At 44.1% G+C, this 23,969-nt stretch overlaps 1 protein-coding gene across 1 annotated transcript in view; it reads left to right on the top strand.

Annotated features, from left to right (window-relative positions):
- Positions 1 to 23,969, top strand: part of SLC45A4 (solute carrier family 45 member 4) — an 84,997-nt gene that overhangs the window by 54,590 nt on the left and 6,438 nt on the right. The window contains exons 3-4 of the mRNA XM_063299716.1: positions 20,236 to 20,424; positions 23,638 to 23,817. Coding sequence (XP_063155786.1) covers positions 20,236 to 20,424; positions 23,638 to 23,817 — 369 coding nt within the window. The remainder of the gene's footprint in view (positions 1 to 20,235; positions 20,425 to 23,637; positions 23,818 to 23,969) is intronic.

The following is a 23,969-nucleotide window of genomic DNA, read 5'->3' as shown; positions in this document are numbered from 1 at the left end:
CACAGCTGCTCAGTCTGTGTCATGAGTACTGATGGCGAGCAGGAGGGGGCCCCTATCCAGGGGGGAAAACGCATGCGTAGTACTGAGGAGTTGAGCAGCCATTCAAAGAGACCCAGATCAGACCCGCCTTAACCTTTGGGGTTTATCTGTCTGGGTTTTTCCCACGCTTCTTCAGTTTGTTAGGATTTTCTGTCTAATGTAGCAGTAATAAAACACTAGAGACCTATTCCTTGTCTCAGCGTGGTTCCTGACTGTTAGGACAGTCTGCCATGTCCCCGCCAGAAGTCAATGGCAGCAAAGGAATGGTTATTCTGCTAAGCTACGGCTTTTTCCTTCATTTTGAAAACTCTTTGAGTGTTCTGTAACCAGTCCCAGGGGAATCTGTTGGCTCTGCCTTTTGCAGTGGGAATTAGCTTGCCACATTCACACTGTTGATCAGCCTTTTTTTTCTCAGCTGAGCCCACCTTTTTTATCGCTTGCATTGTTACACTGCCGAAATGCGCTAGGAACTACCCATTTGCTTCTGAAACTGCAAATTTGTTTGGTTACACCATTAATTTTAAAAGGGTGTGTAAAGAACTGATAGCTGTGATGACTGAGGAATCTAAGTGTCGGGTCTACAAAGATATCTAGGGGTAGCTTTGAGAAGCCAGTGTAACAGTCCATCCCTTATTTTGCAATGAATGAATTTAGGAACAGGATGTATTGTTTCAGCTGTTGTTAAAATCCTGAATGAAGGACTGTTTGTCCAAGGAAACTGTTTTAAGTCCTCAAAATCTGTCTGATACCTATCAAGAACCACATAAAGCAAAATAAATGCATACTTAATCCAGATAAGAGAGAGGTGTTCCTGGTCAGTCAAAGGCAGCTCAAGTAATTGCCTGCTGTTTGGGGCACCATTTCGGTGGAAAATGTATTTATAAATCTCATAAATTACTTCAGTGTGTTTCTGCCACTTTTCACGCCACTTTAGTTTATAGGCCATCTAATTTATAGCCCTCCCACAAGCTTTTCAAAGCAACGTTCTTTCAGTATCAAAAAAACTTCAGCATTAAGGCCTCTTCTGAGAGAAAGAGGGGTCTGGTGCCAAAGGAGACTTTGCAGTCTTGCTTTTAATGCTGTATATTCACGCTTCACAAAGATCCAGTCCATAATAAGTTGCATTGCTGCTATAATCAATTTTAACCCATCTGTACCGCATTTCTCTCTTTAAAACAAAAACCAAAACCAGGGACAAATAACTCTAGCCTACCCTGCAGGGTTGTTGTACAGCACGTCTTCGCCACTCCCAGTAAATAAGCAGCTGGCTTGCTGGGCTGGCATTACTTAGCCTCTCCGCTGGTGTTCTTTTTGCAACAGTAATGAACTTAGCCATCCTGCAGCCATCTTGAAAGCTAATCTTTGAAAAATTCAGAAACGAAAAACAAGTTCAAAGTGTGTTAAAGGACAAAACCAATATAAGCACCTGTCTTGCTTTGTTTATTTTTTTCCCCCTTACTGGCACATCACAACTGTACCCAAAAGCATAGATTCAACTGTTGTGAAGAGGCAGAACTTGCTTCTCCAGGCAGGATGTACGTATATAATTCATGATTAGGACTGTTCATTCATTGGCTAAAAAGACTGAAAATTCATAGGGACAGAACATACTTTTCGTCTCAATTTGTGCTGGGCTGGGAGTGAATTTCTCCACTAAGAAGCTGAAATTTATTTAACGTACATTCCCCAGGAACTCTGTGTGCGAGTGACATTGATCACCCAGGTTCAGATGCCACCTTCCTGGTCATTCCTGGCAGTTGCCATAAGTGTACGCCTATGACATAAAATGTGCTGCTTGCTTTTTTGTAATGAACAATGGCAGCAAATTTTGAAAGGCCATCAAATTTCCATTCTAGGCGTTGACAATCAGGGCAGAGGTTCTGGGGGAGAGGCAAGGGAGGCAAAGGTGACAGCCAGCTGGGATGCGACAAGCTATTACATAATCTGCAAAAACGCTTCTGGTTCCTGAGAGTTGCAGTTCCTTCCAACCCTCCCTCCCTCTCAACCTCAAAGCTGATAAAACAGTGTTTCTCAACCTTGGCCGCTTGAAGATGCGTGGACTTCAACTCCCAGAATTCCCCAGCCAGCCATGCATGGCTGGCTGGGGAATTCTGGGAGTTGAAGTCCACGCATCTTCAAGCGGCCAAGGTTGAGAAACACTGTGATAAAATGTCCCATTGAGATTGTGGGCTCATTTCACGTGGGCATTTAAGTGCATGTCGTATTCAGTTGCTGGCTGAGCTAATTGCAAGGAAAACATACTCTGGCCAGCTGGGCACCTGCCTACGTTTAGAAGTGGCACGGTGGAATTCTTTGTTCTCCTGGGCGAGCAAAGCAGGTATTTTAGGCGGCCGGCCGGATGGCAGCCTCTATTTATTTAAGCCTTAAATCAATAAAGCAGAGTTGGCCAACTGGTTTTGCTCTGCCCAGGTTTCAAAAGGTAGTTCTGCGCCTGCTCTCAGACACACCCCACAAAGCGGCTAAAGGGGAAAATAACAACATGTGTTTTAATTATTTATTTGACTTCTAAAGCCACCCATGCACCAAGCCACCTTGGGTGGCTTTCCAAGTGTTAAAAACATCAACATTACAAAGGGAAAAATACAAAAATGCATCCCTTCCATAAACAACAAACCAACACGGGGGACAGATGACTGTAAATGCTATTTTTTATTATTTATTTAAGAAATGTATACAGCCACCCAAATCAAAACATGTGACGCTGGGCAACAGACAATCAATCAACAACAACCCAAACAGTTAACAACAGAAATGATCAGGCGATCAGAAGCAAAGTTTCTATTACAACCCTCTGGGTGGGACTCAGTATGATACTAAAGGCAAGCAATCTAGTAGATTGTTTTACTACTACTACTACTACTACTACTACTACTATTATTATTTTATTAAGCAAAATCTCCCTCAGTCTTGGCACGAGATGAGTTCTGTAGCATATGTCTGCGGTGTTGCAAACTCTGTGTTGAGCAAATTGGCAAACAAATGACTCCTCCTGTCTTAGGAACATTCTTCAAGTATTCCAAATACAGTGTTCCAAATTATGTACCCTTCCCTTACTTGCAAGTTACAAACAACCAGTGCTTGGTTGTTCAGAGAGCCATCGTGTTCGTGGAGACACCCAAGAAACAAGATCAGGAAGGACAACAGGCCACGTAGTCACTGGGAGGCCCAAGTAGACAAAACTGAATAAACAATCTCAGTCCAACCCTGGCGGGCGTGCAGACTGCCTCTTCTTTTCCCCCAGCTCTGCTGGTCCGACATGTAGTAGGCACACCTGCGCTCCTGAGATCTGCCTCTTATGAAATAACTGAAGGCAGTGGAATTTTCCACAAGTTAATAAGTTGAAAAGGATCTGCATGGTTCCTTTGAGAGCCTAGAGCTTTTTCAAATGTTGCTGTCATGTTCACTGTTTCAATGTGTGCTGTGCATCGTAACGTTTCACATGGCATGGCGCTGAAGCTCGTTTCTGTTTGGGAGGGAGCTGCTGTGAGACCTTGTACCAAGCTCTGTATGTGAAATCAGCACAATGGAATGTGTTTGGGTTATTTTCTCTGTTCAAGGACTTTTCCCGCAGACCATCAGAAACCGTTAGGAGCACCTGGGATTGTGGACTTGGGAAGATTCTACGGGGGGAGGGATTTCATTTGCACCGAGGGTTTTTAGTTTGCATTTGTCGCGCTTTTATCATTCTCAGCTTTCTCTGTGATCCTGCATACTATTCTTTAATAAATCAGATATCTTTGTGATCCTGTTCATGAGTCTGATGGTGTTTTAGGATAGGCAATCCTTACAGTTGCCTAAGTAAGTCTTCTGCTTTGTTCCTGTGTCTTAATTCTTTTAAGAACCAGCAAAATGTATATACTTCCTATGCATCAGAAACCAAGTTTGCTCTCCTCCAAAGATGAGTGAACCTCATGTGTCTGTGCTTTTGAAGCACTGCAAATCTTATTTCCTGCAGAAGCGCTAGCTTGTTTAGGAGGATTTCGGTGAATTGCCAAAGGTTGCTCTGCTTCCTAATTTGCAAATGCAGTTCCCAGGACTGGACAGGTTCTTTTGGCAAGGCAGAACCAAGACACACCTCCTGTTTATCAGGGTATTAGTTTCTTTTTGAAACTCCCAAATCTTGAGCAAGGATGACATGGAAAAGTTAGGTCCAAATATAGGTTGCAGTGCGTTCATTCAGAGCAATGTTTCTCAACCTTGGCAGGTATAAGATGGGTGGACTTCAACTCCCAGAATTCCCCAGCCAGCTATCATGGCTGGGGAATTCTGGGAGTTGAAGTCCACCCATCTTACACCTGCCAAGGTTGAGAAACACTGATTCAGAGAATATGCAGCTTTTAGCCGTTGTCCAATCTGGCTGGATTTTGGGAGGTTTAGAGGGAGCACCAGGTGGCCACACCTGGAAGACACTGTGTCCTCCTATACTCTAAGATCTGTTTTTGGGGTGAATTGGTGGCGGTAATGATCAGCGTCAGCCATCTGTTTAAAACTTCATCTCCTATCAGCTTCATGGATATAATATCTCTGTTTAGCTGAGTCATTTTGTGTTTATGAGCCATCCTGGCCTCTTGCGTGTTCAACAGTTTTCATATTTTGCCTTGATTGGGTCGACCCCTTTTGTCACATTCATTTTAAGGGATCCAAAGTAAACAGCCCAGCTCTCTCGATGTACTCCTCTCCACTTCAGAGAAAATCTGTGGAGGATTGTCGGGAGAGTAGCCACCATTGAATGATTGCCAACAGGATTTTATTTCTGAATAAAATTCTTCTCTTTGTCAGTTGAATTAAGTGCCGCAAACACAAAAGCTCTTTCAGGCCCCTAAGCCCGTATCGCCTTCTGCTCCTGAATGAACTTCAGTTAGCAACCAATATGCTACGTAGAGCTTTCTCAAAGCTTTGATTGTGCAAATAGCCAACCCTGCACAGAATGGAGCCCACAGTCTTGAGCTCAAGACTGCTGTATCTTGCTAGAGCCACAGGAAGCATTAACTTCAGTAAAAGTCATGCACATCAGAAGGATTGTGTAAACTTTAATAGCTTAAGAGGTACTATTTTAGCAACCCCTCCCAGTTTCAAATTTTCGGTGGGGGCTGGCACTTAGAAGATTGACCCATCTGCGGGAATGATTAGAAAGTACGATCAGCAATTGTGTGTCTAATGACATATTGGGGTGTGGTTTCGTGGATTTGAAGTAAGCGATCCATCACCAGGGTCCCCAAAAGGATAGAAAACCTTGCAGATTATTTGCAGGGCATTTATTTCTATTGACAGTTGTCTGATCTAAGGCCTCTGGGGAAGATCACAAAGGTGGTGTTGAGTTACATGCTGGCAGATCCACCACCTTGTGGTGAAGGGGGTTAAATCTCCCTTCAACCACTTTTTCATATGCAGTAACAACTCTTTCCACCCTTTCGCTGTACACCAAGCAGTAATTCTTGTATTGTCAGTGAAGGAGCATCCTTCCTCTTTTATCTGCCTTGGAGAAAGCATCTCTTAGATGTTTTCAGATGCTCTTTTAGGATAGCTTTCTTTCAGTCTGAGGCAACTTCCATGGTGCTCCGTGGAAGTTTACATACTATACATTTGTTGGCCTTTCATTTGCCCCTTTTGCTGAGGTAGGTGAAGACCCTGGGAATTTTCTCATCATGTGAGGCACTCTCAGTGACTGTTGGTGATGTTATTTTTAAATTTTGACTCCATCTTTCCATTCTAGGGCACTCAAGCTGACTAGCAGACAGGAAAAGAAGTGTGTACTCCATTTAAAAGAGCAGCTCAAAGCATAATTAATCCAATTGAAGACTTAGCTGGAAAGGGGGGGTGCTAAACCTGTAGTAGCTACTTGAGTAGAAGGTGCTGTCCCTTGTGCCCTGCAAACAGGCCTCTGAAAGGGGGGGCATTTTCCAGCATTGTCCTTCAAATCTTCATGACTGGCCAAGTTCACCCTGAGAAAATCAGCCCTATATCTTTTAGAGCAGTGTTTCTTAACAGTTTTTCTCTCAGGATCCCTTCCCACTTTAAAAAAAAATGGAGGGCCCCAAAAGAGCTTTTGTTTGTACGGATTAGTGGTATTTACTCTATTAAAAGTTTAAATTGACACATTCGCTGCTGCTCCGGCTTCTCACAATTGTTTGAAGGGGTTTTAATATTCTATTAGCTTTCAACATAAGCTGGCAGATCATTTTGATTTTGCGGACCCCGGAGAGGGTCTTGGGGGACCCCCAGGGCTCCTCAGACCACACTTTAAGAAACCCTGCTTTAGAGCTTTAAATGCTTAAGCACAAATTATGCCCATAAAGCAACTGACAGGTTGTACACATCTTTCAAACATGGGTGTTGTACGAAATTGGTGGCATGGACAGGTTGGCAACCTAGCGGCTGCATTTTGCACCAGACGAAGCTTCTAAAAAGCCTTCAAGTATAGCCCCAGGAAGAGCACACTGTAGTAGTCGGAGCAGATAGTTATAGCCTGACTATTTCCAGATCTGACTGGGTCAGGAACCGCCATGTGTGGTACATGAGACATCATTGTGCAAACCATTGCTGTCAGAAACCTGGAGACAGCTGGGGATCAAGGACACTCTAGAGCCGTGTTTCTCAGCCGTGCCAACTTTAAGACGTGCAGACTTCAGCATGTGGACTTCAACTGTTGAAGAGCTCATCTTTTTGGGAAGCTCATCCATGTGACAGAGAACCTCGCTCAATGAGTCAGGCGTCTTAGAGATCAGTAGATCAAGTCACAGTTTCAGCTTTGATTTCGCCATTTCTTCTTGGAAATGGAAAGTACCTTTGCCATATTTCTCCAAAAGGAAAGACAACCCTGAATCTAAGATGACCTCCCCAGCTGAAAAGGTAGACCGGGGAAACAGTGATTGTAGAGATGCGCAAAAACTGCATCCCGTGGCCAGCTACCCCACATTGCCAGTTCTAGGATTGCCAAACTCCAAGTGAAACCAGTCCTGGAGATTTCCCTGCCCTCCCCAAGAAATCTGTGCCTATGCCTATATGTGTGAGCACATGGATATGTGGGTATGTCCCTTTCAGAAGATAAGATACCGCCTTACGAAGTTAATTGCAGGCACCGCTTGTTCTCTCTTGCGTGTACATGAAAACTACTCCCACAAGCAGATATATGAGTGCACACTCACACATTCTTCTCACCTCTTCCACCAGAAACAGCACACCAGTATAGGATGAGAGGCAGCAAAGAAAACTGGGTAGAGATGAGTGAAGGGAAGAAGTGACTGTAGAAAGAAGGCAAGGAAAGAAAAACCTGTTTAGGTGTTACAAAAGGGATTAAATTCAACAGGCAGGGTAATCTTCCTTTAGCTTTGCAGGAGTGCAACTGCCCTGATTTGGAGTCACTGTCTTTTGTTTTCCAACAGCTGTTGCTTGTAAGAAAATTCCCCCAATTTATACATAATTATTGGAGGAGGGGGGGATACATACATCTCAGCCTGCCCCTCAGGAAATACAGACACTCTAATTTGGAGCAAATGCAAATTCTTGAAAGCATCTAACCCGCAGTGGTGTTTGTTCCTTTCCAGAAAGTAGCAAGGGATTCTACGCTCTGCTATACTGTGAGGGTAATTCTGCTTCCTGGAGTGGGGTTCGCGGGTTGGCCTTGCTTCATTGTGCAATCTGGCAAAGCACTCAATCCCCACGTTAAGGAGAATTGAGTTTCAGAACCTGGGTTCAGTTTTGTTTGGCTGCTCAGTCATTTCCAAAACAAATTATTAAGCCACATTCTGCTTCTTACATTTTCCCCCCATCTTTTCATGCACCTCTTCCAATTTTGAGCAACTTTTTCAACGATTCCCTCCCGCTTTGCCCAAAATACTCTTTGGCATTCTCTAGAGGAGTGTTTTTCAAACTAGGCAACTTTTAAGATGGGTGGGCTTCAACTTGAAGTCCACCCATCTTAAAGTTGCCAAGTTTGAAAAACACTCCTCTAGAAGAAGCAGGGTTGCATTTTTTCCCCTCTTTCAGCTTGAATTCCGGTTACAGTTAGAGACAACTAAGGCACAGAGATGTATTGACTTGTTCTCTAGGGTCTCATGATAACAGATCATTTTTTCAAAATCTGTTCTTAAAATATATGGATGAATTGGCCTGGAGAAAACCCTGGCGTTACCTTACAAGAAATTGATCAGTGCACAGGCAATGATGAAGAGCTTAGCTTTGGGTAACCTCAGCTGTTGTAGGTCTGTGGTTGACGGAAGTCATTACAACGTCTCCCTTGAATGAAGCTCAGCTTCTGGTGACCAAGCAGTTTTCTCGGCAGTGCTGTGAAAGTAGGTTGTCATCCCGGGATATGTTTGACGTCACAGCCCTGGTCTCCCATCCAGTTATTAACCAGGACCAGCCCTGCTTAGCTTTCAAGATCAGCCAAAGCCAGCTCCACAGTGCCTCCTGTTGGGGCACACGCTACTGCGACAGATACCCAATCTTGCAGGGAGCGCACAGCAGGCTTATGTAATGCATAGCCCGGGTGTGTTTATCTTTTGGCTGGAAGAAAATGAGGGGGAGGTTATTTATGTAATAAATAGCCAAGACATTGGGGTTGAACATGTGCTGGCAATCGAGTTCTTGCCAAGCAGCATCTCTTCTACAATAGTGGGTATTTGATTGCAGCAAAACAACACAGAACTGAGCTCATTTGATCTGGTGTAAGTTCCAGGGATAGCAGACCAGTTAATCAGGTTCACTCTGCCTTATTCCCAAGGCAGTTAAAATTCCTGCGTTAATTTGTATTTTTGACAATGCCGGGAGTGTTCAGTCCTGGCTCACCAGTCAAATTAGGTTGTTCGAGCTGCTGCTTATTTCAAATGTATTTTGCTTTCCTCTTTCATCCCATGCAGCCATTACTGCTAACTGTACACGTGTTGATTCTCAGCCTTAGAGGAGACGTAGCCATTGGAAGGGGCCAGTGAAAAAGCTGGTTATGGGGCAGCAGGGGAATGCTTGGGGGGCATGGATGCACTTTCTGGCCTGTGGGAGAGAAGCTGGCCTTCGTTCTCGCACTGAGACTCTCTGGACTTGGCCCTCCCTCCCACGGATGTCTCTGCGTACTGCTGTTTACCAGAATGTAAACCTATGGCCAGAATCAGTCACTGGAACATACAGGTTAAGGCAGCGTTTCTCAGCCGTGGCAACTTTAAGCTGTGCGGACTTCAACTCCCAGAATTCCCCAGCCAGCGCATGCTGGCTGGGGAATTCTGGGAGTTGAAGTCCGCACAGCTTAAAGTTGCCACAGCTGAGCAAGACTGATCTAAATAATGGGACTGATAGTTCCTTGGGCATAGAGGAGCCACGTTTTGTTCTGCACTGATCTGGGCTGAGCTAAGTGATTTTTTTCCCCTTGCATGCTTATTTTATGTCCTTATGCTGTTAACCCCAAGGGGAGACATTGTCCTTTTGATGGAACTTTCATGGCCTCTCAGCAAAACCTTTCCAATTGGCCTTTGCTTAGGTAGTTTGCAGTCCGTGGGGCCTAGAAACATAATCCTTTCCATGCCCCCCCCAAAGTTGGCATTCCCAGGCTGCCAAGCCTTTTACCTTTCCTACCTCTACTGTGGCATGTTTCTGGAGGTTTCCTTAGGCCATTAAATGCTTTGCTGCTGCACGTTCTCCGCAACTTCACCATTCAGCTTCATGTAGAGCACCAGGACAAAGCTGCCTCTCCCCCACTTTTTCAGGGGTGGTGTAAAATGCATTGCCAGCGATTCTCCTGTATGTCAAGTGGCTGAAGTAGAGAGCGATGCAGCTGCTCCAGAGACATAAATTACTTTGCAAAGAGGACGGCATCGTTCCTTCAGCCTTTGCCCCAGCACCCATTCCCAGGTATTCCAGCTGCCAGCTTTGAAGTGGGGATGTTGTCTTCGGCCCCACGGGTACTGGGGGTGAAGAGCTTGTTCTGTTTGCACCCAGCAGCTTTCCCCCTTTGGGAATGGCTAAAAGCAGAGGGTGGCCTCTTCACGTTCCTCAGGAATTCCCGTTTTCCCACTTTTAAAAAAGTGGCCTGGTCATATTCTTTAGCCCTTAGGTTTCTTGGCTTTTCCTGCACACTGTACTCTTTTCATTTTCCTTCCGCTTTGTACATTGTTCCTTATAATTCCCCAAAACGTAATTGATGTACACCTTCTAGATTTACTTTAGAAAGGAGATTGTAAAACCTTCATTCGGGTTCCTTGGCGTGGTCTGGGAGTTAAGCGTTCTTCATTTTGTTGAAGCACTGAAATGCTCAATTTTTTTCCCCGAGGGAAGAAAGATGAATCTTTCTGAGAACACAGTAGTGCCCAAAGAGAATATTTTCCAAACCAAGGCATTGGCTCTGTGTGAAAATAAATTCTAATTTGGCTATTTAAAAAGGCAGTGCTAACTCCTTGTTTTACTATATACAAGACATTGCCAACCAGGCCCTTTGAGAGTCAATGCTTTACGAAGTTGGCAAGTTCTGGATTCCTGCAAATCTCTTTTTGTCACTTTTATGCCTGCAATTTTCTTGCCCTCTTGATTTGGCAAAGGCCCTTCTGAGCGCCTAAAGGAGGGCAGTGTCTCTGTCTTTCTCACAACTAGCAACTCGGGTACTTCATCTTACGCCCTTTGCAATTCTCCTACAGAAATACCGCTGTGGTGTTTTACGCTGCTTTTATTCCACGTAATATATTGTATCTACTCAAAGATGCTTTCTCTTTTTTCAGACGCACTGGGTTGCTTCGGTCCTTTCTTCCTCTGCCCCCCATCCCCCAGTAGGCATCATGCAAAGTCTCATTTCAAGAATTTATCCCTTGCTTCCCAGATGAACTTATTTTAACTCTTAACGCACGCAGACTCACTGTTACATAAAATTGATGAATTGGTGTGCATTCAGTACTGGATTTTAGTTCTTGGTGACATCCTTGAATGAAGAGAAAGACTGAGCACACACAATGGCTGACTTAAATAACACTGAACATGTAAATTATATATGGTGATGCAATGTTTAAGAAAAACAGAATTATGCAATTCCTGATTTGGGAGAGAGTAAACTGGGGTCTGGCCAATTGCCAGGAGTGACTCACTGTTGCAGTTCCCGACAAAAGCTACGGAAAGAACACTGTTAATCTTTCTCTGGTCACCTAGAATCAGTTTAGGCTCCCCGTAGGGAGCAAGGCTTTGCGTACAAGCAGCTGCCTTTGATTTCAATTGTCAGAAAAAGTCTGTAAGGTAGACATCCGATGAATCTCCGATGTCATTCAGCCCATCAAGCAAACCAGCTTTCATGTTCTCCGCGAGCTGCAGCCGTGTCAATTTCCACAGCCAGGCCTGCCCAGAGTGGAAACAATTCAAACAGATCATTCTTTTGGGTGGGTGGGTTTGGCACAAAGCCGCCAGCCAAATATTAAGGAAAACTCTTGAGCTCGTGCTGCAATTTACCCTGCGCAGTGGAAACGCTTCCATGTCAAAGTGGTAGAGCTTTCTGCATAGGACATGGCCAAAATTGATGAGATGCTTTCCTGTGATTGGGATTTCTGTGAATTAGGACCAAATGGTCTTTCACATATGTCAAAAGCATCTGTGAGGTCCTATATTGAAGGAAAGCGGGATGGATTAACCTTCTTCCCTTTTTAATTTTCAGCAGAAGAAAAGGAATGGCTGTGTACAATGTCAGCAGTGTAATGCAACTTCAGAATTAATAATCGTGATGGTAATTGGGGGGAAAGATGGAAAGTTTTGTTATAAACAGAACAGCTCCTCCCAAAAAGATGATGCTGGAAAATCATCTGATTTCTCTTTCATTTAAAAAAAAAAAAATTGAAATGCATATCAGCATGCTATTTCTGCAAATCGGTTAGAGATTCTTCGTTCTAACGTGAATGGTAATTCTTTGGGCCAGCTCAGAAGGCCACAGTTCTTTATGTCTTGATTCCAAATTCTGGAGAGATAATCAAGGAGAATGTGTGCATTTTTAGGACCCAGCGGTTGCTCCAGATTCATGTGAACAATCCTATGGATTTCAGCCCCAAATGTGCCAACAATGGGACAAATTCAAAGAATATAAGATAGTGTTCCTGTTCTGCAGTTTCATCTCCAGCAGCAAGAGAATTGTAGCCAATCTTTAGTCAACATTTTTTGAGGTGCCCTATATGGACAAAGGGATTTTGATGTTAAGTTTTGGTCATTTGAAAATAATAGGAGACATATTTTACAGGATTTTAAGCATCCCTCCCCTGGTTTACCAGAACAGGATTCAAGCTCAGAGCCCAGAGGTCACACAAATGATATCAATTTTATCACAACTTCCTATTTGTTTGGTTTTTTAAAAGCTGTGACATAGGAGTCACAGTTAATTCTGCCCAAACCTCGAACCCATGCTGCCTGGGGAGTTCTGGGGGTGGAAGTCCACACATCTTAAAGTTGACGTGGTTGAGAAACACTGCTCTAACCACTATGGAAATTCAGAAGCTGCAATAGCATCAGGACCAGTTAGATGAACAGCAAATGTTTAAACGGCCAAGAAAACACTCTGCTATAAATCTAGCTTGCTTTAAAAAAAATTAGTAAAAAGTCTAAAAAGAGCTTCCTCAGAACTGAGTTGATCCAAAGTGGTGTTATGAGAGGCCCAGTTTTTTCCCCCCAAAAGTACCTGCTACTTTTAATATCCTAATGTCCCATAATGTAAATTTTTCATGACTAACTGGATCAAAATTATATCTGCAACGCAATATTTTCTGTATCTTGCAGGATTACATGCAGATAGGCATCTTCAGCATGGCCAGGTTGTGAAATACACAATGTGATTCAAATCCCTGTGACTTAGATACTTCTGTCTGATGTTGGGATCCAAATACAGCAGACCAGGGTTTGGCTCATGGTGTCACCACATGGATGTCACTTTTGTGTCAATGCAACTATCTGCAGATGCCTATCTATTAAACCTGATCCCAGATGGATACCCCAATAATTGCCAGGATTTCAGTGGGGTCAAATAATTTCTCAAACTGAGGCTGAAAAAGACCAGAATTCTGAAGTTCCATATCCTGTCCAGTGATCAAAGCTAGGATGAATTCCTAATAAGCCTGAAATTATGGAAAGTTAAATCTATTTTTCCCAACAGGAATTTGTGCGATGAAAGGGCTGGGCATACCCATGCTAAAGAAATGTATTCAGTATCCTGTAAATTCACTTGAAATAGTGTGATGGCATAGGAAGGCCTCTCAAGGTGCAAATCAACCCAAGTTAAATTCATCTGAAATCACATTTATTTTAGCTCAGGTATTCAGTGAAATTGTAGACCATAAAGTTTCTTGCATTTGCATTAGAACAAGGGATAAGATCAAATTTGCCAGTTGAAGAAGCTTCCTGGAAATCAATATACCAAGATAAACTAAAGGCTTAGAATATATTATGACTTCCCAATCGGTATACACAACATTTGTCTAAATTATTACGCAAGCCCATAGCATCTGATTTACTCCCCTGTGCAGAGCAGTGCTTCCCAGCCTTCACAACTTGAAGAGGTGTGAACTTCAACTCCCAGAATTCCCTAGCCCCATTCAAGATTCTGAATGTCCAGATGCGTAAAGCAGGACTTCTTGGAGCTGCCTTTCTTCACAAAGGCCAAACATTAATAGTACAATTCCTTGCCATTTTTAGGCATGAAGCCTGGGGAATCCCAAGTGTAAATTCTAAGGTTGGCATATCATCATTTAAAAAACAAGGCTGACTCCAAAATTTGTCTCCCAAATCAGTCCTGCTTACATGTGTGGTGGGATCAGGCCCATATTTTGGCTTTCAGCTCTGCCCCCCACCCACCCAAATGGTTAAGGATTTCCATAGATCACCAAAATACTGTCCCCGTCTGACATGGAGGTACCGCAGGACACGGTCCTCACCTGAACAGTGCCTGTATTAATGCAAGCAGGTCTTTGTCAGTGGCTTTTCATGGTCCCTCTTCTATGCATTAAAACCCTGGGCAATTTCCTATATAGGAGATCGCTTGGCTGCTTTTCAGCCAACACTACTCAGGCTGCTCTGGAAAACAGATGCTAAAAATACCTGAAATCTCTGAACAATAGCTTAGAAAGAGAGAAGGGGTTAGCAAAGGAGTGATAATGCCTCAGACAACAGAATATGGTTTAAAGGCCAACAAGTCTTGGAGGCAACTAGTCACTAGCTCTTCCTTTGCCCACATCCAAAGGAGGCTTGAGTTTCCTTGAGATATGGGGGTTCCTCTCCTCCTCTCACCAAATGGCCCGCCGTCCCTCCCTCCTCCTCCTCCTCCTCCTCCTCCTCCTCCTCTTGAGCTTCACTCCTGCTCCCCATTTTTCTGGGAGTTGGAAAAGAAGGCTGGGAGGGGGTCATCCCTGGGCCAGAAACCCCACGCTTCTCCAGCCTTTCTCCATCCGAGGCTATTGGTCTCTTCTCTTCTGTCTTCCCAAAGTGGGAATCTGGTGGGGTGAGCAGCAGCTCACAAAAGCTGCCTTTTAATAAAGTGTGTGAGTTGGAAACGATGCTACTCCTGGGCTTCTCCTGACATCTTGCCAGCATAGACTAACACACCCCCTCCTCCTAAAATACCACGACGTGAGTATGCTGTGTGACCAGCCCATTAGTCCTATCTGCTTCCTGTGAACTGCAGGCTCCTTCGGTCACACTATTGTTGACCAGTCATCAAACTTGTTATCTTTCTTTCTTTTTTGTCTGGGGGGGCGGGGAGAACAAATAAAACTTATTTACTATATAATATCCTGTTTGTTTGTAGCTGGCTGGGAAATGCCATTCTGCCGGTGTCTCAGCAGGAGCAGTGGCTGCAAACAAATGAAATTGTTTTCTATTGATTTGTGTGGGACTCAAAGCTTTGTGCAAAGCCAGCCTTTTTTTTTTTTTAGGTTACAATCAGATTGGCTTATCAAGAGTGTTTTTAGGTGCCCTGTTTTTCCCAGATTGTTTTCTAGCACTTCCTTCAGCAGGAGGGGCTCTATTCTCTTCACCCACCCAACAACTCAAGAGGTCAAGAGAAAGGATTCAAAGCGGGGAGCATGGCTTCGTCTGGTATATAATAAATAAATGTTAGTGAGCAAATCTTTCTGCTCTTTGTCTTTGTCCAGCTAGAATGACCAGTGGAGAACCCTGCTGAGAGATTTACTTTCCTTCTCCCATTTTTTCTATTGTCACAAGCATTCCACGTCCCAAAACGTTGCTGTTATGCTAGTGCTCTTCCACTTTTTCAGATACTTCATTCTATTCCTCCTCCTCTTCCTCCTTTTTCTGTCTTTCACTACCCTCCACTTACCATCCACCCCAAAGTAGTCAAATCACTATTCTGGACTGCTGAGCATCAACAGTTCTCAAGGATTGTTTATATAATTTATTTTTAATTACATATATATGTGATTAAAAATAACCTTCGTTCACTATCAAAAGACCCTCTGAAGGATATAAGTGTTTTCAGAGGGTGTATTTGCAGATAGGTTTCCATCTGCTTCCCTCAGTTCCTCTGCAAGTGGTTGGGGCTTGTGGAAGAGCGGTCTACTAGAGGTTTTAAGCATTCCAAGGAACATCTTCCTTAAGTTCGCCGCAATAGAACTGTTTAATCAAGAATGGAAACAGCCATCAAAAATGCTTTCAGATTGAGGTTCTCTGGTCACTCTCTGTCTCCAGGGGGCAAGAAGCAAGATGTAATCTAGATCTCAACCATACACTTGTCCAAAACTGGAACTACTCCCAGACTTATCCCAGTGTAGTTTCACAACAACCTAAGGACTCAAATTAGTCTTGAGGTTGTGAGATGAGAACCCTTTTGTTAACTCTCAAATAAGAGGGCTGGTCACATTCTGACTTTGCCCATAGTCAAGCAGGTTCAACAATCATATTTGTGAGAACCTTCCTCCTCCTCGCTTTGTAACCATCCCTTGCAAGCCTAGTTGAAGATCAAGAACTTGGGTTGTAGATTTTAGAGCTTCACCAAGTTTTGGTGGGTCTTTGGGTTACCCGCAGGACCTGCAGATCTTCATGCTGCCCAATATGATAAACATATGCGGTGGTGTAAAAATATCTCTCGAGCAAGCAAAACACAACACTGCCCAACTTTAAAATGCATAAACGGAGGGCCGAGCATCCACTTTGATCTTCTTGTACCGTTTACATTGCTTCATTGACTGCAGTTCTCAGTCTCCAGGCAAATGCATATTGCTATTGTCTTCTGAAAGAACATTTCAAATGGGTTTTAATTTTGTGCTTGGCTAGCTCAAATCAGATTAAGTGCACTCCTACAGGCTAATGGGGTATGAAATCCCATTCTTTTAAATGCAGCCTGGAATTCAAAGTTCTTCTTTTTCTTCTGCATAACTTGGCTCTCAGTCCCTGGCAGTGTTTTTTTCTGTGTCAGATGAGGCGATAGCATTAGACCAAGAACAGACCTTAACTCTTAAAGCTTGGGGGGGAAATGTCAGCTTGACTAAACTTGGAGTCCTATTGAAGGCTCAAGTGCAGGTTCTATTTCAGTTTCGTTGCTGTTCAACTGCAGATGCACAGAGGGGTGTGGTGGTAGAAAGCGTGTCTTCCAGAATAAACTAAGAAGTTTCTTTTTCTTTTTTCCCTTGATGCTCCCTATTCCCCAGTTTGGACCTGGCCCATTTCCTTAACTGGTCTTTTGCCCAGTTGCATAGACCTGCCATGATCATTAGGCAGAGGAGATTCCCAAGCCATCTACAATGGTGTAGCTGCTGTGCCCTGATGAATAAATAGCATTTGGGCTGCATGGCATGCCTTCCCCTCCTCGGCCATTATTGACAGCTGGTAACACTGCAGAATCACATCTTACTTTGAGGGTCTGCAGAAAGGGTCTGACCTTTCCTCAGAAGAGTTACATCTCTGCCTAAGTTCCTGTTCCAGCGACTTAGGAAGAAGAAGAGGTGGATAATTCTGGCTCATCTGTAGATGGATAATTCTTTCTCCAGATTTTTTTTTTTTTTTTTGGTAGGGGAGATAAGTAGGCTACAGCTATCAGAAGTGTATTAAATGGCATTAAGGCAAAAGGAATCCAACATTCTAATTAGAAATCTTTTAATAAAAGAGGTCAGGAAAAAGTCTATTATGGTAAGTGGAAAAGTAGGGTCCCCTTCAAGTCAAGAGCGACTTCATGGACACACCTCTGTAGTTTTCTTGGCAACAAGGGGAAAATCAGATCGCACCTCTAGGCAGGTTCCAGAGAACCTTACTCTGTTCGGATTCCGGACTTAAAGGCAAATGATGTGAATCCCTCCTACAGTGTTTCTCAACCTCAGCAACTTCAAGATGTGTGGACTTCAACTCCCAGAATTCCCTAGCCAACATTGCTAGCTGGGGAATTCTGGGAGTTGAAGTCCACACATCTTAAAGTTGCTGAGGTTGAGAAGCGCTGCTCTCCAAGATGATTTTTTTTAAGTAGTTGGGGGGGGGGGCAAAGTCCAGGGCTATATTCTGGAAAGGGCACAGGGGAATCCTGCAGGCAGGTTACACCATCTTAGGTTGTCCAGGTCTATCATGACAGGGCAGTAGAGTAAAAGATACAGAAGAGGTTCCAGTGTTCTCATGACTATCCAAAGTCTACTGGTGAAACTCTCTGCTTTTTCAGGAATTTTAGCTGACCCAGTTCTCACCCTTGCAAGGTTCTTCTTGAGCAACTCAACCACGTTCAGGTTCCAGCTGAATGTGCAGGGGTTCCCCAAGTCCTGAGAAATATTTCAAGGGTTCCTCCAAGGTCAAAAGGTGGAGAAAGGCTGTTCTAGGAGGAGAGACAGAACAATTCTGGGCCGATGAGTTTGAGGGTATGCTTCAGTGTGCACATTTCTGCCGACAAACCTATCCACAGAAATATGGCAATTAGATTTGGGAAATCCAGGTCATCACTTCAATGGGTGTGTTTTGGTCTCCCCTAAACGGAGTCAGGCAGAGGTTGCAGTCTTCTGCCAAGTATAAAATAGAAACCTTACATTCCTAGCCACAACCCAACTATGCGTGCTTTGCTGGAAAATGGAAGTTGTTACTTCTAAGGAATTTTGAGGCTGAACCAGGGTACCTGATGGCTAATTGGGACTTCTCAACTGAGGTGGTCTGTTGTGGGTTGTGTTGTGACTTTCCTTTAAAAAGCTCACAGTGGTTACTCTGCAGCTGGCACCATCTGCTGGCCAAATGTTACATTGCTCTCTGATACATTTTTTTTAATATTCTTGTCTGCACCCCCCCCACCCCCGTGCTTTTTCTCCAGTGATTCAGAAGAAGAAAAGAGGCATTTTGCAACCAGCAAATAGCAGTTCTAGTATATAGATGTTTCTGAGCTGATTTTCTCCGCTGCTCTCCTGTAAAGGTTCAAGCTTTAATGGGAACTATTTTGCTGTGCATGCTTTGCTTATTGGAAAGTTTCGGGGGCGAGGCTTGGGGTGTGTTTCCTCCGAAGGGAAGAGCCCACAAGGTCTGCGACATTTGGTTAATTGACAGAGGAATAAGTGGAGCGGCCGTCCCGAACTGGGTGCCGCCCCAGATGTTTTGGGATGGCATCTCCCAGAATTCCCAGCGTGCCCCACAGTGACAGCGTGGTAATTCGACCCAACCGCAGGGCACCTGGTCAGAGACATGGGAAGGGAGCATCAGAAAACACAATCATAACCCTGTCAAGAAAGATTAGTTGCGCTCTATTCTTGGTGACTACAAGGATGTAACTCTGCTGTTTTCTCGGAAACAATAAGGAGGCTTGCCATGGCTTCTTCCAGGAATTTTTTTTCTTACTTCCCAGTTTAAGGATTTCCTCGTGGCCTCCCCTCCAAATGCCACTCAGGTCTGACTCTGTTTTGCTGCCTCTTGCTGCGAATCCTGCAAATTGGCAGCAGCCCCAATTTCATGCCCGTTGCCCTAAAACACACTGCATGAAAACACGCATGGCCAGAGGTTGCGCTTCTGTGTCCTGCATCATGGCCTCACCCCCCTTCTGTGTGGGGACAGACCGCAGTGTGAACCTCTCTTCCTTTCCAAAGGCCCGTTGCACAACCGTCGTCTTCAGGAGCCTTGGCGCAGGATCCTGCCTGTTCTGAGCATCAGTGGGAGCTCCATTCCTCCCATTGGGAAAACGCCTTTGGAAAATTGGATGAACTCTGTGGCAACAGGACCCTGCTAATGCTTTGGACCTCCTAATTGCTGAGCTCAAAGCTCTCTGGAGCTTCCAGCATTTCCCTTCCTTGTCCCTCTGTTGCCTTTCTTTCATTAATATGTACATTTATTTGTAACAGCCCTCTCCTCGTTTACTCACCAATGCCCTCTTGTCAGTGAAAACCAGCAGGAAGTAATGTGGCTCCAGATCCTGGTTTGCTTGCTCACTCATTTTAAACAAGCCACAGTTCCAGAAATTCAGATGCAATAGGTATCTGTGGTTTGGTTACGGGCGGCTGTAGATAATTCTTGCAGGTATAAAAGGAAAGAGAGAGGAAGGCGGGAGTACGGTTCCTGGCTGTTCCAGGCCAGTATGTATATATGTGAATAAATACCCATTCATTCACAGAATCCTAGATTTGTGGAGGTGGAAGGGATCACAAGGATCATCTCATCCAACTCTCGCAGTGTGCAAAAAATCAATTTAAACCCTTCATGGCAGGGGGCTGTCCAGCCCCTTCTCAAAAACCTCCAGAGATGGCAAGCCACAACCTCCATAGGTAGACCGTTCCACTGATTTTCAGATCTTACTGTCAGGGTTCCCCCACTCCCCCACCCCTGTATATTTAATTGAAATCTAGGTTGCTGCAAGTTCTACCTGTTACTCCCGGTCCTGCTTTCCGTGACCATGGAAAAGAGTTCTTGATTACCTTTCCTGCAGCCTCCGTTCATATACCTGACATGGCCTCTCGCCTCCCTTCAGGCTCCTTTTCTTCCGACTGATAGCCCAGATTCCTTCCGCCTGTCCTCAGCCCTCTGCATCCTCCTTGTCACCCTTCTCTGAACCTGTTTGGACCTGTCTCTCTCCTTCTGCAAATGGGGTGCCCAGCACCATGCGCAGCTTTCCAGGTGTGGCCCGCCACTGCCGAGCACTGGGGAAGAAAGTTTTCATCTGGGGAACGAAATAGTTTTTCAGCAGCTTGGCCGAGTTTGGGGTCTGAACACTATATGGAAACGCTGCCTTTCCAAAAGCTAAGGCGGGTTAACCCACATTCCTGGTTTCTCTTTTAGGTCTTCCTGAACAGTACTACAGCCTCACCTGGTTCCTTAGTCCAATCCTGGGCCTGATCTTCACTCCCTTAATTGGTTCAGCCAGCGACCGCTGCACCCTCAGCTGGGGCCGGCGACGGCCGTTTATCCTCGCCCTTTGCATCGGTGTCCTCCTCGGAGTGGCCCTTTTCTTAAATGGCTCTGTTATTGGTAAGTGATGGCAGAATTCTGTCTTTAGAATAAGCCTCTTTGGGCGGTGAGACCTGGGTAGCTGGCTTTGAGGGAAGGGGACGGAGACTTAAATCTCCCAAAAAGGTTGGTATCTCCAGATGAGCTGCGTGGGTTTGGAATTTGGCTGTGTAGGGCTTTACTTGTTAGTTCCCTAAACTGTATGTTTTTATTGTGTGCCCTTTACAGTTTGGAAGGTATATATCTCAGGTATTTTAAGTCAGAACCCAAAGATGGAAGGTCCCAATAAACATAATTTGAAAATAGCACACACACCCCGTAAACTTTGGAGCTAACCTAGATTGCAAAATGTGTGATATGCTCTTAAGGCTTTTAATCAAAACACACACACACACACACACACACACTTGTTGTTTCTAAAAGTTTGGCCCCTTCAGTTGCTGAAGCTTGAAAGTCCATTCAGTGCATTAGAGCTCCAAGTTTGGTTTCCCATGGAAAGATATGTGGGCCACCATTTTTCCCCCACCCGTCTGCTCTTGGGTGTTCAAGCTCAGATAGGCTCATTGATGAAGTTGCAAGGATGGGAGAAGATACCCATGCTGGTTTTACACAACACACCAGGCTAGGCTAATATTGTGTTGGTAGTTTGGGGTTCTGCAGGTCATGGGAAACCAGCTATCCCCGTTCAAGTTCTTCTGTGAACAAGACCATCTGGCCTAGCCTTAAGAGGCTTCATTGCTTGTGATGTGAAGGCAGCAATTTTTCAGCTCTTCATTCCAGCACCTTATTTTTCAGGAGCAAACTTCATGGGAAGATGGATTCTTACTGGGATAGTTCTTGAGCTTGGAGGGTTTTTGAGAAGCACATTCATGTTCTGAACAGAATTTTGACCGATCATAGCTGGCACCACAGATACAGCTGAAATCACCCTTTTGGGGCACCATTTGAAATGCTGTTTATGGCCAGTGCTGGACTAACCATACCTACGTTTTAACATTTTAATTATGTATTTCATATGCAAAGAAGAAAAAAATCAGAAACTTACAGCTCACATTCCTTCTTTTGTTTTTCACAAATTAGAGTGCTCAGTAATGGTGTAAAAACTGTGATTTGATGATGAGAGAATAAATAATGGGCTCTAGGTTTCCTTTCCTTTGCTCCACTTCTGTACTTGGCTACAGCAAGGACATTGTGCTTGTTAAACCATGGTTTCCCTCTTAACAGTCCAACCAGGAACCCTGGCTAGAAGGAGGATCAGTTGTTGCTTTGTGACTATGGTTAGCCAAAAGCACTTAAACCAGTTGGCAGAGAGGGCAGTCCTGCATCTGGGCAGGCAGGTGGGCAAAAAGAGGAGTAGGAACCTTTGGAAAGATGTTAGAGATGATTCCCGCTCTAACAAGCCATTGTTTACTTGACCAAGAATGGTGGTTCTGGATCAGCAAGCAGGTACAGCCCCCAAGAGACCTCCATTTCAAGGCTGAGAGGGATCCCGGAAGGCACCTCCAGATTAGCTCTTTAGCTGCATCAGATGAAGGAGGCACATGTTCTCCCTTGGTTAGGTAGTCCTGGAGTGGCAGGATCCTTAGCTGAGCCTTGGTGTCTGCTGTGTGTACCTCAAGGGCAGTGTGTCATGTTCACAAGCACACCTTCCCATTAATACAATTGTGGGCAGCACAATATCAGCAGAAGCCGGGACGAATGCAGGCAGTTCCTGGCATGGGAACACTGTAGGGACCTGTTCACAGGGAAATGGTTCCTGTTGTTTTCTGATTTCCCTTTAATGCATATCTGGCAAAGACATCCTGTTTCCAGCATTATTTGAAAGGAGAGACAAAAAAAAAAAGATCATTTCACTTTTTTCTTCTCTGTTCTCGCAGCATTGAGGGACAAAAAAGATTATAATACGATCTAAAAATTGTTTATCGAATGACTAAACGGAGAATATTTTTTCCCTTATCCCTATCAAAAAAAAAAAGCTGTTGGAACAAAATTGTGGGGAAACAATTGAAGCTGGGAATTTACTATCTTTAGGAACTTAGCCTGAGAATCGTTCCATAGCAATATTTTATTTGGAGAAAGCTCACTTGCACCCCTTCTGTGCCATGATCCTGCTGTGACTTGGAGTAGATATAGTGTTGTAGCTCCTAATTTCTAAACTTTCCTGGAGCATTTAAAAGGGAAACATTATTATTATTATTATTATTATTATTAATCAAATTTATCACTGCCCATCTCCCAAAAGGGACTCTGGGTGGTTTACAATAAAACATAAATAAAAATATAAAACTGTAAAACACTATAATACATAATACAATAAATATAATAAAAACCTCGATGGCTGGAAGTTCTTTATTATGAAACATCCTGGGTATGTGAAGTGGTTTTATACCAAGGCTAACTACTACTTTTTCTGGTGTCCCAGATGCTTCTGGCTACATCTCCCACAATCCCTGACCAGTGGTCATTCTGACCAGGGCTTATTTCAGAAGAAGTCCAAAACATCTGGAGGACAGTCTGGTCCATGGAAAAATCAGAGTCTGAATCTAGACCTTTGAAGTACAAAGCAAGACCTGTTCCCTTAAGTCAGGACATCTCCACTGTTGACCTGAAGGTTTTCTTCATATCCACAGTGGTCCTATTAGACCAACCAGGGTTAACCAGAAAATGTATCAATTAGAATTTTCACTCCTTTCACTGAAATTCAAGACTAGGTCTTCATTCTTTGAAAGATTTCCAAAGCAGATTAGTTCTGTAGCATCTCCCAGTTTTTGACAATATAGGACTGAAGTCATGCAGGTTTTCACACTTCTTCCATTTCTTGTGTTTAGTTTTTGTTCTTTTGTCAGACTAGTATTTTCATGAACTGTCTAATATTATTGAACTCTTTCTTACCTTCTTAACCTGCCTTTTTTCTTTGCTGGTCTGACAAAGGAAGAACAGAGAAATAGTTTCTACTTCATTAGGGACAAAAAAAGACCCAATCTGCCATCACTTCCAATCTCTTAAACATTGCTTGACTGGCAGAGAGTTGAACTGACTAGTTAAACATACCAACAGATGCTTCCTGAAGTAATGTTGGCAGCCTGATCTGTCTGTCCGTCCATCCATCCATCCATCCATCCATCCATCCATCCTTCCTCCTGCCCCTTGGCTTCCCTTTTTTCAAAGAAGTCTTGTTTGATCCTGGAATCTGTCTCACATAAGCAGACCCTTCCCTGTCTTCTTCTCTGCCAGGTCTTGCTATCGGAGATGTCCCAGAAAAACAGCCCATTGGCATCGTCCTCACCGTGCTCGGAGTGGTGGTGCTGGACTTCTGTGCTGATGCAACTGAGGGGCCCATCCGCGCCTATTTGCTGGATGTGGTGGACAGCGAAGAGCAGGATATGGCCCTAAATATCCATGCCTTTTCAGCCGGTAAGATGTTTACTCAGTCCTTTTTTTTTTTTAAGACGACAATTTTATATGCTCAGAATAACATTCCGAAATGTCTTTGTTGTAAAAGCTTGAAAAAAAAAATATTGGACCATAGGCCCCCTGAGGTCATTCGAAGCAAGAGACAGGAAACA

The sequence above is a fragment of the Candoia aspera genome, chromosome 3 (genome assembly GCF_035149785.1).
Source record: "Candoia aspera isolate rCanAsp1 chromosome 3, rCanAsp1.hap2, whole genome shotgun sequence".
Lineage (NCBI taxonomy): Eukaryota > Metazoa > Chordata > Lepidosauria > Squamata > Boidae > Candoia > Candoia aspera.
Note: the sequence above shows the minus strand (reverse complement) of the source record. Positions and strands in the feature narration are given on the sequence as shown.